This window comes from Babylonia areolata, chromosome 10 (assembly GCF_041734735.1).
Source record: "Babylonia areolata isolate BAREFJ2019XMU chromosome 10, ASM4173473v1, whole genome shotgun sequence".
NCBI classification, from domain to species: domain Eukaryota; kingdom Metazoa; phylum Mollusca; class Gastropoda; order Neogastropoda; family Buccinidae; genus Babylonia; species Babylonia areolata.
This window is the reverse complement of record NC_134885.1, coordinates 17368792-17384924: the sequence shown is the minus strand read 5'-3', so window position 1 is coordinate 17384924 and position 16133 is coordinate 17368792. Positions and strand designations below refer to the sequence as shown.

The 16133-nt window shown below is 39.5% G+C and overlaps 1 protein-coding gene across 5 annotated transcripts in view; it reads left to right on the top strand.

Moving 5' to 3' along the window:
• The window catches only part of LOC143286835 (dynamin-binding protein-like), a 274661-nt gene that overhangs the window by 66521 nt on the left and 192007 nt on the right, over nt 1–16133 (top strand). For 4 of the 5 annotated variants that reach the window (XM_076594658.1, XM_076594659.1, XM_076594657.1 and 1 more), the window contains one exon: nt 13525–13663. In XM_076594658.1, coding sequence (XP_076450773.1) covers nt 13525–13663 — 139 coding nt within the window. Of the gene's footprint in view, nt 1–1911; nt 2961–13524; nt 13664–16133 lie in introns of those variants that run through there. The other variant, XM_076594661.1, reaches the window with a different exon arrangement.

Here is a 16133-nt window from a genome sequence, read left to right as displayed (position 1 = left end):
GAAAGTTTTAGCAATTGGCCTGTCTTCACCTGATACAATCTTGGAAATACGGAGTTCCACAAGGTGCTGTGTTGGGACCCTATCTTTTTTTTTTCTTTATCATGTACACAGCACCAGTTTCTTCAACTATTTATTGTCACTGTTTATCTCATGAAAGTTTTGCTGATGGCACACAGCTCTACCAGTTAAGTACAGTTGCTGGAATCCATCAATTGATTTGAATATACAAAACTGCATTTATAGCTTAAAATCTTGGATAACAAACTGCAGTTTAATCATTTAATGATAACAATTCTGTAGTTTAAAAAAAAAAAACTGTCCCTAATAAGTTTCAAAAAGACCTCTCACTTCCAACATGATATGCTGTAACGCTGCAGATATTGAAATCTTGTCCCATGTTCTTAATGTGGGTGTCATTTTTGATCTTTCAAAGAGCATATATCAAAGGTTTGCAGGACAGTATACCTAGAACATAGGACAATAAGCACCATCTGTCACAATTTGTTGTGAAACCAAAACTATTTTCTGTTCTCTTGTTCTCTCCAGGCTTGATTATGGCAATGCTCTTCTCGCTGCACCCCAGAGTACTTGCTTCAGAAGCTCCAAAAGGTTCAGAACATTGGAACGAGGCTGATTCTGAATGTCCACAAATGTGAACAAACCATACTTCATCTGAAGTCCTTGCACTGGCCCCCTTTCAGTCCCGGATTTGATACAAACTCTCTCAGTCAGTTCATCTCTCACTGGCACTGGGCCTGAATATTTCTGATATTCTTCATCAATACAAGCCATCTCAAAATCTCCATTCTTCTACTGATAATCAGATTCTTTGTTTTCTGTCTGTCAAAACAAAATCCTTCAGTCATTGTATTCTTTCATTTTAGGGTCCAGCCATCTGGAATACCCTTCCATTTAACACAAGAAACTCCACTTCCACAGCCTCTTTCAACATTTCTCTGAAGATCCATCCATTTAATTCTTTCACTGCCATAGGCGACTTTAGTTGACTGGGCATTTCACCGCCTTAAGTAACTTTACTTGACATTGAAGGGTCATGGTCAATGAACCATTTTTCACATTTAACAAAGCTTCACAGCAGCAGCCAACTTTCACATGCAACAGGAAATTGACAAACATTCCCCCTTTGACCGAGTTCAAGGTGAACAAGTCCACTGTGTTGACAGTGTTGAATCGAAAACGTTTGGAGGGGAGGGAGGGGGTCGGGATTTTTCACACAAAAATCGCAGCAAAAGAGTACTGATATCTTTATCCACCAGATTTTGAAATGCATTCTGTCCATGCTCTGTGTGTGTGTGTGTGTGTGTGTGTGTGTGTGTGTGCAAGAGAGTTGGATGAGTTGTGTTATGATGCCTGTTTGAAGTTTGTGTTTGTCAATTTATTATTATTTTCTTGGTGTCGTCATTTATGAGTTTTTGTACTTGTAAAGCACTTTGAGCTCCATTTGCTAAAAAAAAAAAGTCCTGAATAGGTGTTCATTATTATCATTATCATCATAATTATCAAGACATTCAAACAGAAGGTGAAATGGAATTGAGTCATGTTCACATGATTTGGGAGGAGAAGCAAGAATGATTCTCTGTACTGTCTCCACAGTTACCTTATGAAACTGATCAAAAGGCTCACCAGAGAAAGGTTTGTCATTGGAATGAAGAGAGCCAGAGGCTGTTGAATTATCTTGTCTTAGCATAAAAGAATCAAGAGAATTGGACAGTGTGTGCCCATTTGCCAGCCAGTTTTAAGAGACTCCTATCATATACTGTGTTGTTATCATGCTGCACACTCTGTGTCCTGTTCTCATCCTGCAGTGGCCAGGCCTGCTGTTATGGCAGGTAACAGCTGGCTTCAGTCACATTCATTCCCATCACCTGTTGCTCTCTGTCACCTGAATGTTGTGCAGCCAGCCTGTCTGCTTCTACTGCCACTCTCTTTCCCTGTCTGTCACTGTTGGTGTTGTGCTGAATTGGAACCTGTATTAGGCTGGTGTATGTGTGACTGTGTACATGGGCTGCCTCCACTGTCTTGTCATCAGTGAGGATACAGTCAGGACAAGCCTACCATCAATGTTTTTGATGCAGTTTTCAATTCACACACATGCTGTAGTCTGCTGACAGCAGTTGTGAATGTTCCAAAAGTGAAGGTGGCTATGAATAATATAGCAATTGTTTTGTTTGTTGTCCTTGTGAATGGGTTCAACATATTTCCCCCATTGTGTTATTACTGATTATTTTTTTTCTTTTTTTGTGCTGAAATTATTTGGAATAAACTGTCCAGTACCAAAACACTAAATGTAATAAATCCTGAACAAATAAACGGGAGACAAGCAGGAATTGTTATAAGGTGATATTTCTATTAACAACACAAGAACACATTTGAAGTTGCTGTTGAGTGAAGTGTTCGGCAGTGAACACCAACAATATGACAAGTTACTTTCAGAACGCTTGAAGAGCAAGAATGACATGTGTACAAGTTTTGTCAGTTTGTCTGACCATGAAATATTGCATCTTATACTAGGTCTTCCACATTCATCTGTCTCAGTACATTCCTGATCATGACTGTGCCCATGAGCTATGAATATTCATCATCATGACTGACATGCTTTGCTAAAATGGATAAATAAGTTGATGGGACTCTGCCTTCAAATGTGCCATTTTAAAGACTGGTGTCAGTGGATGACAGCCTGTTGTCAGCATGATGAAGCAGTCCTAAATATGGTCATCACTGTTGTTTCTTTCATGTGTTGACTTTGAACACCTTGGCAGTTTCCCAGAGTGACCACCAATGACCACTATGGTTTGAATCAGTGCTGTGACCCTTGGTATGCTGAACATGTGGTGTCTGCTGTTACACTGTTAAGTGTGTTTTAACTGTGTCAACTATGAAGGGGTTTACAGATGACATGCGATTGCCTTTCCTCCTCTGCTTCCCATGTTTAAAATTTGGTAAGAATGACCAAATATACTTTAAGTTCTTTATGCATGAGATTTCTCTCTTTCCATTAAATTTTTTGTATGCAGCTCACTGTTACAGACAGGTTTGTGCAACATAATCCGCCATTACTTTGAAACGGTTCAAACCAGCATGTAATTTCAAACATGCTTTATTTGCTGCTTTGAATTGTGTCTGATATCTGGTTTGAAGAGTTAACAGTTCATAGCTTTAAAAAAAAAAAAAAAAAAAAAAAAAAAAAAAAAAAAAAAAAAAATTAAAAGAGAGATTGTAGAATGTGGATAAACAAAACCTGTTTGCAGCAGTAAATTGGTGATGTATTGAGGTCAGTCTGGTATTTCTTAAGCCACAGACAAGATAGGCTCTGTCTGCCTCCCCTTTCATTACAGCCCTATGTTCATCACACTGGACACACACTTTACATCTGCTGGGCCACACATAGAAACAGCAGCAGCAGCAAGACAACAAACAAAAAGAGAAAACGCAATTCTGAAGGGAAAATCTTTCTTTGGGTATATGCTGAACAGCTTTCAACAATAGTATGAATGCAAGGTAAACAATTTGTAAATGACTATTTTGCTGAAGGTTGTCTGCCTGCATGATAACCAATGTAACTGCCAAGTGACTGACATAGCAACCAGACTTGCCTTGTTACCTACTTACGCGAGAGAGAGAGAGAGAGACGAAACGAAGCGAAACGAAATGAAATGTATTCAGCTTAGGCCAAAACTCATCCTGAAGGGGGATACAAAGATACGAAACTAATAATGACATCATGCGCTGTGTGGTTCATCCGTCAGGATTGAGGAGGACCATCTAGTCATCCTGGGTGTGGGTGGGTTGGGCTCTGTGGGTGCGCAGATGACTGGTCAGGCCAATCCGCGCCCGGAAGGTTCTGACGCAGTGTGGACAGGGGATGGTGGCAGCTGTCGGGGACTTTCTGGCACTGCTTTTCCTGGCCTGTCTGCGTTGCCCTGCTGCAGCGATTCTGTTGGCCTCACAGGATTTGGCGCCTTTGTGGACAGCTGAACGCCACTTTGGTCTGTCCATTGCATTCAGCTCCCATGTGTCATGGCTGATGTTGAAGGCCTTCAGAGAAGCTTTCAGAGTGTCTTTGAAGCGCTTCTTTTGGCTTCCATGGGAGCGCTTGCCATGTTGGAGTTGGCCGTACAGCAGTTTCTTGGGGAGCCGGTGGTCTGGCATGCGAACTACATGGCCTGCCCAGCGCAGCTGGGCCTGCATCAAGATGGTGTAGATGCTGGGCAAGTTTGCACGAGTGAGCACCTCTGTGTCAGGGATCTTCTCTTGCCACTTTATGCCGAGAAGTTTTCTGAGGCTGGTGGTGTGGAAGTGGTTCAGCTTTTTGGCGTGGCGTTTGTAGACCGTCCATGATTCACATCCATACAGCAGTGTGGTGAGAACTATGGCCTTGTATACTTTGAGCTCCGTCTCCAGGGTAATGCCTCTCCTGTTCCAAACGTTCTTACGGAGTCTGCCGAAGGCAGCGCTGGCTTTGGCGAGTCTGGCATTCACCTCGTCGTCGATGACAGCTGTGCGAGAGAGTGTACTGACCAGGTATGTGAACTTGTCCACCGCATTCAGTCGTTGCCCGTTGATGAAGATGTTTGGTTCAATGTAAGGCTTTCCTGGAGCTGGCTGGTGCATCACCTCAGACTTCTTTGTGCTGATTGTGAGGCCAAAGCGTTACCTACTTAGTTACCTAATTACTAGCTGTCCTTTTCTCACATATCAGCCTGCCTACCTTCCCATCTGTCTACTTGACTTATCCACCAGTCAGTGCATATTAACTGTATCCATGTGATACCCAGAAGTTTCTGCTAGTAATTGGAGGAACAAAAGTTTGATATAAAAATGTTAGAAATTGTTTCATTATTTGAAGACAATTTTCATTGTTCTGTAAACAATTTTGAAATCCCAGTTTGTAATCAAAGCCCACCCCAATTTTGAGATGTTGATATGTCTATGAAAAAACCCCAACAAAACATGTGTTATCATGACACAGTGTCTTGTTGCAGTAAGTAGCATTTTGTTTTGAACTGTTTGCAGGGGACAGTAGGTCTGTCCCTGGCCATTCAGTTATTCAGTCTATGTGACGAAATGAATCTAAAAAAGTTGAACCTAAACTCTTAACATTGGATTATCTTATTGATATCATTAATTTAATGGAAGTTTCTCATGTGTGGAGTACTTCATGATGAAACAAAGTAAGGGATTGCGCTCCCATGAAGGTTAAATTACCCGGTAAATGCCCATCTTCATGAATTGTTCAGGGTGAATTTGTGCAAAGTGGGGCTGGGCACTGAAAAGACAGTTCACAGTAACTGAACCTCAATGGCAAATTATACTGTACACACAAGTTGCTAACAATTCGTGACAGATAGAAAGCCCAAGTATGTTCACACAAGTTGCTAACAATCAGTGATGAAGAAAACATGTGCTCACAAGTTGCTAATAATCACTGGATAGAAAACACAAGTAAGTACACACAAGTTGCTAATGAACAGTGACACAGAAAACGTAAACATTGTCCATATAACAGCTGCACTCATTACTAATGCTATCAATAAAAATGACATTACAGCTTAAAATGAAGGGTTGTTGGGTTTTTTTTTGTTTGTTTTTTTAATGAAAACATATAGCATATCTTTATTTTGTGCTGAATCAGGCTGCAGCCTTTTCTTACTTACATCTAAGCAAAAGAGTGTGGCAGTTCATTTGGTAAAATCACTATGTGAAGCTTCATAATTTTATGACATGTTATCGATTTTTGGCATGATGATGTCCTGGAAAGGTCAAAAGTGAAAGGTCAGGAGATGACTGACAGGAAGATGTAGCCCATATCATATGAGTCATAATCTCACTAACATCCTGCACTCTCACCATTACACCTGGTCTTTTTTCTGCAGGCCTGGATAGGTGTGATTTCTGGCTGATGTAGCACATAGCATTGTCAGTGATAGTCAGCTGCATGCAGAAGGGAAGTAGAGCAGAAAGGGTTGTCCTGTCTGTGAGCCAAAAACTCTTCCAGACTTACCTCACCAGGAGACAGGGTGCATTTTAGGGTGATGGGGACTGAGTTTGCATGAAAGGGGGAGGAAGAAGGTGGATGGGGTGAAGAATGTCGGGCTGTTCGGACAGATTGTGCATGGTATGGTTGATTTGGTTTGTGATCAACATTCAGTTTTTTTCACAAGAACGGAAGTGGCACCTTCACCAATACTTATATTGCCAAAAATAACAGTAGTATTTTTAGGGCATTATTTGTGGGTCAGCATCTGACTAATCAGATGGCATGAACACAAACAGTGAAAATCAGAGTATTATATGTGGTGGATTGGTATAAAAGATCAGCTCTGCTTACACTGATAAAAATATACAGAAAAGAAAAGAATTACATAAAGAGATTAAAGTGTAGATACCAGAGATTTAGGTGAGCAGGGAAGACACAAGTGAAAAGTTCATACTATTTTCCAAAGTTTAAATTCAAATCTATCATTTTGCATACTACCATGTGTACATGCATGTTATTGCATATTTGTATGTGAGTGAGTGAGTGAGTGTGTGTGTGCGTGCGTGTGTGTGTGTTTGTGCGCACGTGTGCGTGCGTGCGTGCGTGTGTGATATGACACATCTGTTGTTCATTATTTGATGAAGTGGTACAAATGTCCTTTGACACTTCTTTTTCTTCTGAGCATGTGAATTAATCTGAAAACATACTTTATGGTTCCCTGATTTTATGATTCTGAATTTGTGTTTTATAATTTCTGTGGATTCAGCGCCGGTAATATTTCCGACAGACCAATGCAAAGGGCATTTTGCTGGTCCACTAAGGTTCAGATTCCTGGGCAAGATGCAGGTGTCAGTCTGATCTGGATGCACTATAAAAAATCACATAAGAAATTGTTGATCTTTTCATGTCATCTGTGGAACTCCATCCCAAAATTCAACAAATTTTGCAGAGAGAGGAAAGTAGGGATTACTCATGGTTGTCTTCTTTCCACAGACATACTTGAATTGTCCATGATCTTGTGGAAGTTTTTCATATTGTAAGTCACGCTTGTTTCCTCTCTTCTCCTTACTACTGCTGCTGTTGAACATCCAAAGCCTTGACATTGAAGCATGTCTGTGAATTACCATACAGTCAGGAATCCTTTTTGGCTCTTCATGGCTGTGATGTCACCCATTATCATTAGTTTATTGATTTCTGTGACATGGCCAAATTCATTTTCTACACTGTACAAGTATGCATGTGGACAAAACTGCAACTTCACTTTACCACACCTTTCTACCCACACTCACAAATGTATGATTTTTAAAATTTTTTTATTCAATGTCTGCCCACTAAAAATGAATATAATGATGAGAAAAAACACACACAGTCACACTCATGCACTCGTTTTCTTCTGGCATAATTGTGTATATTTATCAGTCAGTAAGATCAAAAAGAATGGAAATTCTGGAACAACATTGGGTAGAAACACTTTGAATTGAAATTCAAGTGAAATAGCTAATCTGTTCCCCTCTGTGATGAATCAGAATGGATCAACCACTTTATTTATAATAGTAATAATGATAATGATGATAGTAATAATAAAATTTATAAAGTGCCCTTCCACGTAAAACATGTTCATTTGCACTGTACAATGTGAATACAGGCGTTTAAAATATGCATTTAAAAACTAAAATGAAAAACTTACATGCATAACCCTTTACAGTCAGTTAACCAAAGACTCAAAAACAAATTATTGCACACACACACACGCTCATCACAGACTATACACACTTATCATACATACCACATTTAAAAGCCTGAATAATGCAATATCATATCACAATACTTAAAAAAAACAAAAAAACCTATCACAACACCTAAAACTATTCCTGAGATCACAATACAGAAAAACCATATCACAATTCTGAAAATTCACTTCCAACTCTTAGACGGGTCACACACATCACAATACCATAAAAATCTACATTTTAAAGTGCAAAATTTAAAAGCAGTCACACCCTTCCCCCTCCCCACAACACATCACCTCACGCAAATGGGCACTCATTTGTATGCATCATGCTAGGTGAATTTGAAGTAAGTGCGTCTTTAAATTCTTTTTAAAAGTTGAAAAACACTGGGTTTTTCTGAGTGACAGAAGCAGGCAGTACCAGAGAGAGAAAGAATTTTTGCCAAAGGTCTCAAGGGAGAACTGAGGAACTGTCAGCAGAGAGGCATCAAATGAGCGCAGCAACCTAGAAGGATGGTGTAGATGGAGAAGATCTGAAAGATATGGCGGCATATTGTTGTGATGGAAACACTAAGAGCAGAGACACTTTGTATTGAATCCTTACTTTAACAGGAAGCCAGTGAAATGTTCTGAGTAGTGTTGCACTTCATGCCTGGGTTTGTGGAGTTAAGTTTGTGATATGAGCAGAAAGGAAAACATTTCCTGTCTCTAATCATTGAAAAGAAAGACCGTAAAACAACATGGAAAGTTATACACCAACTAACTAATAAGAATATTAACTCAAGATAAAATCTTATAAACAATATATCAGTTGGTAAACTAAATTATCATTTCTCAACTGTAACATACAAAGTAATTCAAAATGATGAATCAAAAGACAATGACTGAGAAGAACATAACCAGTTTAGTGCCTATAAGATGTCAGCTGACATCCTACAAAAAATGTTGCTTTAGTGCCTATAAGATTTCCACTGATGTCCTGCTTCTGTTCTGATATTTCCTTCATCGGAGTTTGGTTTGATGAACACAAACAGAATCTGAACAATTAGTTTAATGTATCTGGATTATAAACATATTAATTAAATGAGCATACATTAGGTAGAGGACCTTTTTCTTCTTGATAATGTTTCGCTAACTGGACTTGGTTGAGCACACCAGAAAATTGGGTTTGTGTCATGTGCAAAAATAATGTCTGAAACTTTGTCCAGTTTACACAGTGGTCCTAGTCAATGGATTCACACAACTGTGCTGGTTGTGCAGATGATTCTGTATGGTAATAATGATGAGAGATGCATCTATCTTGTCTGATGATTGGTTTAAACTCAAAGATGATGACAACGACAGTGACGAAACTGACAGCAATGTTAGATGCTTTGTTCCAGTCCATCTGTTCAATCAGCCATCAGTTTTGAACAGGTGACAATGGCTTACGGTCAGGGTGCATTGCTTTCATCTAGTTTGAGAAGAGGGGGAGGAGAAAGAGTGGAGTGGTTTTAGACGATAGGTCGAAGACTAAACAGAAGTGGCAAAAGGGCATGTTCATGACTTCAGTGAACTGCCTTTCACAGTATTCATCTGGCAGGAATTGGACAACAGCCAGTCATCCATGATTTTCATGAAACCCAGGGTAGACAGAAAGTCAGACAGGAATCTCATGATTTTATTTTTCATGCTTTTTGTTACTGGTTTGTTGACTGACGCCTTTGTAGAGCAGACAAACCGGATGGACAGCAGACACTTTATCGGCTCAGTTGCAACTGGAAAGGAGAAAGTATCATCAAAGAGCTACCCCCTCTAAAGGGGGAATGCTTTTGGTGTAAAAAAAGCTTGACTGTTCAGTTTCTGAGAACATGATTGACTAAAGTTTGACAGAAACATCGTTTGGCATTGTTGGGACAGTTATTCACTTACATACCTGCAAGAATTGTCATTGTCATCAAAAACTTATAACCTGTTTTATTTTCCTCTGTAGGTATAATCTGGCTATAGGCATGCTATTTCCAGTTGTATTTTGTTTGTTTTCTTTTCAGATGTCATTCTGTGGAGGTGGAAATGTCTAGTGCACAAAGATTATTAACATCACTTTGAAGTGCTTGAATAGTTGTTATTTACAATTAAAATAAATGGGGAAAAAAGCTCATTCAGAATCTGTATTCATTTTCTGTCACAATTGCAGTTTCAGTTTCTCAAGGAGGCATCACTGCATTTGGACAAATCCACATACGCTACACGACTTCTGCTAGGCAGATACCTGACCAGCAGCATAACCCAACACACTTTGTCAGGCCTTGAGTACATGCATATATATTTGTGTACCTATCTGAGTGGGTTTCGTCTACAGAATTTTGCCAGAGGACAACACTCTCATTGCCATGGGTTCTTTTTCAGTGCGCCAGGTGCGTGCTGCATATGTGACTTTGATTTATCATCTTATCCAAAGGACTTGACACTCAGTTCAATTTTCCATTCAAACGTGGGAGAAACGGCAAGAGTGGGTTTCGAATCCAGACCCTCATGGACTCTGAATTGACAGACAAGCATCTTAACCATTCTGTCACCTTCCTCCTAAAGCCACAAAAACATTTGCTTTGCTTCTGTGTCTTGTAAAGTTTTTGTACTTGAATATTTTACATTTATTATCCTTGAATCCTCAAGATTCCCTGGTGAGGGGAGAGCACTTAAAACAATTTTTTTTTATACAAAATTCCTTCGCACTCAACTGGTTGAAAAATACTACCAAACAAATAATATGAATTCAAACTGAAATATAAGTGCTCAGCGTGTTCATGAAGTTTTCTTTGCAATTAATCATTTAAAACAGACAGCGACTTGTGGGATTGATGAGATAGATGGAAAAATTATTACACTTTCAGCACCTGTTATAGAAGAAACTCTACCCATATATACAATCTATGTCTTGACAATAAACAAGCAAAAATTGTACTGTTATATAAATCTGGAAATAAAACTGACCCAATAAATTGTAGACCTATCTCATTTCTACCCGTTCTATCAAATTTGAAACCTCTTAAAGAATGTATCGATCAGTGTCACATCTAAACCATCTAAACAATATAAACTTATACATACACATGAATCTGGATTTAGAAAAAAATCATTCTTGTAACATGGCACTAACCAAATTGAGAGACAGATAGCTTTCGAATATAACTAAAAAACAATATACTAGAGTTCTTTTTGTAAATTTTGCCAAAGCCTCTGACGTCATAAACCATGGATTGCTCATTAAAAATATTACCAATTGATAAATTATCTCCAGAAACACTTAAATTTATTTCATTGCTCCTTTCAAGCAGACAACAAACAGTATCTTTAAACACATTTACAACAAATTTTCTCTACAACAGATCTGGTGTTCCACAAGGTTCAGTACTGGAACCTATATTGTTTTCATTATGCACTAATGATCTACTATTATTTCTGAAAATACAGTGACATCTTTGCTGCTGATAAGTACTGTAGATGCAAGTATTGCTTATGTTCAGAGGGTTCACCTTACCATGTAAGAAAATACCAACATTCTTGTTAAATGGACACGTTTAAATCACATGGCTCTCCTTCCCCATAAATTAAATTTATGATGATTACCACAAGACAAAAAAGACAGTCTTTGCCAGAATTTACCAGTTCTCTTTCTTTATTGCAAATGAAAAGATAGAAGAAGTTGTGAATTATAAAATCTTAGGAATAATGGTTGATAGCAACATATCTTGGTTGAAACACCCGACATCCAGGAGCAATGTGGTCAAACTCACCACATATGAAACACTGGATCCGGCATTGGCTTGACACTGAAGATCTGTCTCTGTGATGTCCCTTTGTTTCTGGAGTATACTGACGTGGTGATACTCCTTGATACTGTTGTTGATTTTACCTTTGCTGGCTTTGGGCATTAGAAGTAACCTGTTTCTTTAAGTTTGCCATCTCATTTGTCAGCTGCTGGATTTGTCAGTTTCTTGATGGCTGACGGCATTTCCTCTGATGATTGGTTCATTTTTTATACCACTGGCTTCTTCAGGACATAGAACAGAGGATGCTGTTTTTCCATTCAGTGAAGAGCAGTTCTCAGTTCATCAAAGTCAAAGTTCATCGTGACTCAAAGGGAATCTTTCTTGGGTGAAACTTTGTAACCAATGAGAACCAGTCATTGAAAACTGGCAACTCTGAGGTGATGTTCTGAGTGGTGATAAATACTGGGTGCCATTTTGTAGTCGGTCGGGTAGGGTTCTCTCACCACATCAGTCCAGGTTCTTTTCAAATCTTTATTGAGGACGGGGAATGTATCAGGATATGGGTAAGGGAACGGGAGAGTGAGGGGTTAAAGGGCAAGGGACTGTACTTGTACATGAAGGAAAATAAGTAGATAAATACCCATATCATGTTGACAGAGGCCCACACACAATGCTGTTGCCTTTTCCCTTTTCCAGCTAACTGAGAACTGATGAAATTACCATTACTGGTTCTACAAGGAAAGGCAGGAGAACTCACTTAGTAAAAACATCAATATGCAGCGATCCATCCTACATGAATGTTATTTTGCATGTGAAGTAATCACGCTAAAGCTAATATGGACATGAACATGCACATACACACACACACACACACACACACACACACACTCTGTCTCTCAGTGGGGCAAAGATTACAATTTCACCATGTTACATTAGTTCAATTTGGATGTCACTCATTCTCCAGAACTCAATAACATCAACATAAACTTTCTCATTGTCGTAAGTATTTCCAGTACACCTTTTGTACCTTTATGACATTTTTTATCCCACACCAATTTAAGGCTTAATTTGGTTGTAAACTGTACCCTAAGTACTGATAAGATTCTACAACTTCCAGTTCTACATTATCGTAATACAATTTCTCACAAGTAGACAGTGACTTCCCTTGCAAAAAATCATAAGAGAAAATCATATTGTTTGTTTTATAAAGGTTTCCAGTTAAGCACAAACAATCTGCTTCTTGTTGTAATACAGTAGACAGATTTTAAAGTTCCAAATTGTTCCAGACAAAAGAATCCGAAGCAAACAAAAGTTTAGTTCTCCTGTGGTTGGTTTTGTTGATAACTTGGTAGGTTTTGTTGTGAACATGTCTCAGTAGAAGGAGAGAGTGAGATAGAGTACATGAAAGTGTGTGTGTGTGTGTGTGTGTGTGTGTGTGTGTGTGTGTGTAGTTCTGTCTCAGTTTGCACATTACATGGTGGTATTCCTAGTGTTTCCTTGGCACTGCACTACAATATTTGACACAAGCATACACCATTCAACATGATGTTGTTCCACTGGGCTGCAAGACACCCAAATTGTGCACTCTGCAGTGCAGTACACCTGACTACATTTTTTTAACTTAAAAGTATATTGTGTGTGCTTCCTGTGTGCAAGACGTTGGTTTAAAAAAACATCTTTGAAAGAATAGCACCCAAACTATTTCTCAAGGTCAGGAGAGGAGAGCTAAAGGAATATGATTATTGTTTGGTTAGTTTTTCAGCATGTAGATCTGCTGGCTAAGCAGCCCATTGATAAAAGTGCCTGTGAAGTCAGTTTGTTCAGGCAATGGCTGTCAACATTTTTGTACATATAAATTTTAGAAGTATCTATAATGCTGTCTAACTTGACTTTGTGGCTGGAAGAGTAAAGAAAACTCATACCATGCACATGGAAGTGTCATTCCGTACCATTTTTGTCCTCCTCCCTCTCTGTAAGTCAACAATGCAGTACACAATACCATGTGGAACAAGGTATGTCATCATCTTCTTGTTTCTCTCCTCAAGAAATATGAACAATCCAAGCAAGAGCTGGAGAAAAAGTTGGCAGAAGCAGAGGAGAGTGAAAAGTTGGAAACGGAGGAGAGCCTGCAGTTTGTCCTAGAGACTCTGCATGGCCTCAAAGAGGAGGAGAAGAGGCTGAAAGGTGAGTGGTGCTGTGCATGGCTGTGAAGACAGGTTGTAGGCACTCAGGTTTACATGCCAGTGGTAAGTCATTTGAGGCAGCTGATGGATTTGTCACTTGGGGACAGCATGTTTTCCTCACAGTTTGCTTGTATAAAGACATTTTTTACACAAGTAAACTGGTGCATGGAATTGAAAACTGAAAGATTCTTGTTTTTATGTATAACTTCAGCTGTGGAAAAGTGGGTATTTGTTTTAATCCTTGCTTGCATCATCTCTGCATCTTTGTCATGAATATGTCAATCAGAAAATGAGAATTTAGCGTTGTAGTAAATATAACAGGAGGCACTAACATGTCATGATAAGATCAGATTACATTCAGGCCATGTTTTATTTGTGCTGCCAAAACACACATAAACAATATAATCAGGTAGTTAGATTCTGCTGACCAAAAGAATATAAGGGAGAATAAACCTGTGTCTCTCTTGGGTTTGTTTTTGTATTTGTTAGTGTGATGTGATTTGCTAACCATGGTATTTTGCCCTGATGTCTAAATATATACATTATATGCAGATTAAAATGATTCGGGGAACATGACTTGGCATTTCATGGCTTTCATATGCCAAGAATCATTTGGCTCCCTTCTAGAGTCTGATCAGAATGACTGTTCCTTTCTTTCTTCTCCTTCAAGTATAATTTAGTGGACAGTTCACAATAATAAGGTTGGCATTTACAAGATAGTCAAAAGTTCACATGCTGGGAAATTATTTTTTCTGTATTTTTTGGTTGTGTGACTGCCACAGTCACATGTTTGTATGAGTGGGCTCATATGTGTATGACCATGTTTATCTAAGCCATACAGGCAGCCAGTTGGAATTTTGAAGATGGCTCATGCTGAATGTTTATTTTTCTGTAACCCACCAAACTTTCTCATTGGTTACCAAATTGGATATTGTGATTCTTTACGTATGCACACTCATAGTATTTGAAGCACATACCTAACAGACCCATGGTCCAGTACATATATCAACAATCATCTACCCAAAGATCTAGTCATCAACCCCATCCACATGTATTATGCAGCTTCTGTTCAAACGTGTGTGTGTGAGAGAGAGAGAGAGAGAGAGAGAGTTTGTGTGTGCGTGCATGTGTGTGTGTGTGTGTGTATGCACAAGTTTTTATATTGATATGCACTTGTATGTATCCTAATTTCTACTGTATTTATGTTCGTGTATGATTTTCAATTTATGTTCGTATCTTGTTATATACTATCACACCCCCCCACCCCCCATCCCCCAATATTCCTTGTGACCCGGTACACTTGGTAATAAAGAAATATTCTATTCTATTCTATTCTACTATATTAATGTGCCTGTTGTAGATGACAAATGATTGACAAAAAAAAAAACGAAAAAAAAACAAACTTTCATGCATGAAAGTTGTTTCCTGATTCTGCCATTCAAATAAAAACAACTGAAACCACTCTTTTCACGTGAAGAAACAATGTTATTAAATGCATTCACAGGCTTTCAGTCTTGTCTGCAGACTTGATAGGGGCTGCTTGAGGGTGGTTCTAAAATTACCCTACACACACGCACATATGCTCGCACACACTAACATCCACCTACAGATGCACACACTCTACCTGATGCTTTCAGTAGATCTGTATAGAGGGTAAAGTGGGGTGGGAAGGAGGGAGAAGAATGCAGACACTCAGCAATGCTTCATCACACCAAAAGGCCACTGTTCAAACTACGCAGCTGAGGTTCAGGCGCTCATACAGGCCGCTTCAATGGTTCACGACTCGGAGAGCGAATGCCCACAAGTTGTCTTTCTGACAGATGCGTTGTCTGTCCTGGAAGCCCTTGCAAGAGATAAACTTCCTCGTCTCAAGGAGAAACTACAAGAAGTTGCCCAGCAACGACGAGTAGTCCTGCAATGGGTTCCAGCCCACTGCGGAATTCCAGGCAACGAAATTGCGGACCAGCTCGCCAAACTCGGAGCGAAAGAAAGACAACCAAACAACAGTGTTAGCTTTGCTGAAAAGAAGACCCTTGTGAAGGCAGCACTGCGACCACAAGCCACAAGGGATGCATATCACGAGCTTGAACGCTGGCAGCAGGTAGCAATTATGCGCTTACGCACAGGACACTGCCGCCTTAACGCGCACATGTTCAAGAAGCTGAAGCTGGCACCATCACAGACCTGTCCCTGTGGTCTTGAAGACCAAACACCAGAACATGTTCTGCAGACTTGTCCCCTCCACCAGGGACTGAGAGACACCGTGTGGCCAGAAGCGACCCCACTACGCACCAAGCTCTACGGCTGCAGACAAAACCTGGAAGCCACGACGACATTTGTCTCGCAGGCCAGCCTGACTCTGTGACAAGTGCGACCGAAAAGAAGAAGAAGAACCAAAAGGCCTGTTTGAATAGGTGGGTTTTCAAGTTTGTTTTGAAAGAGGACAGTATTTGTAACTGACAGAAATCCAG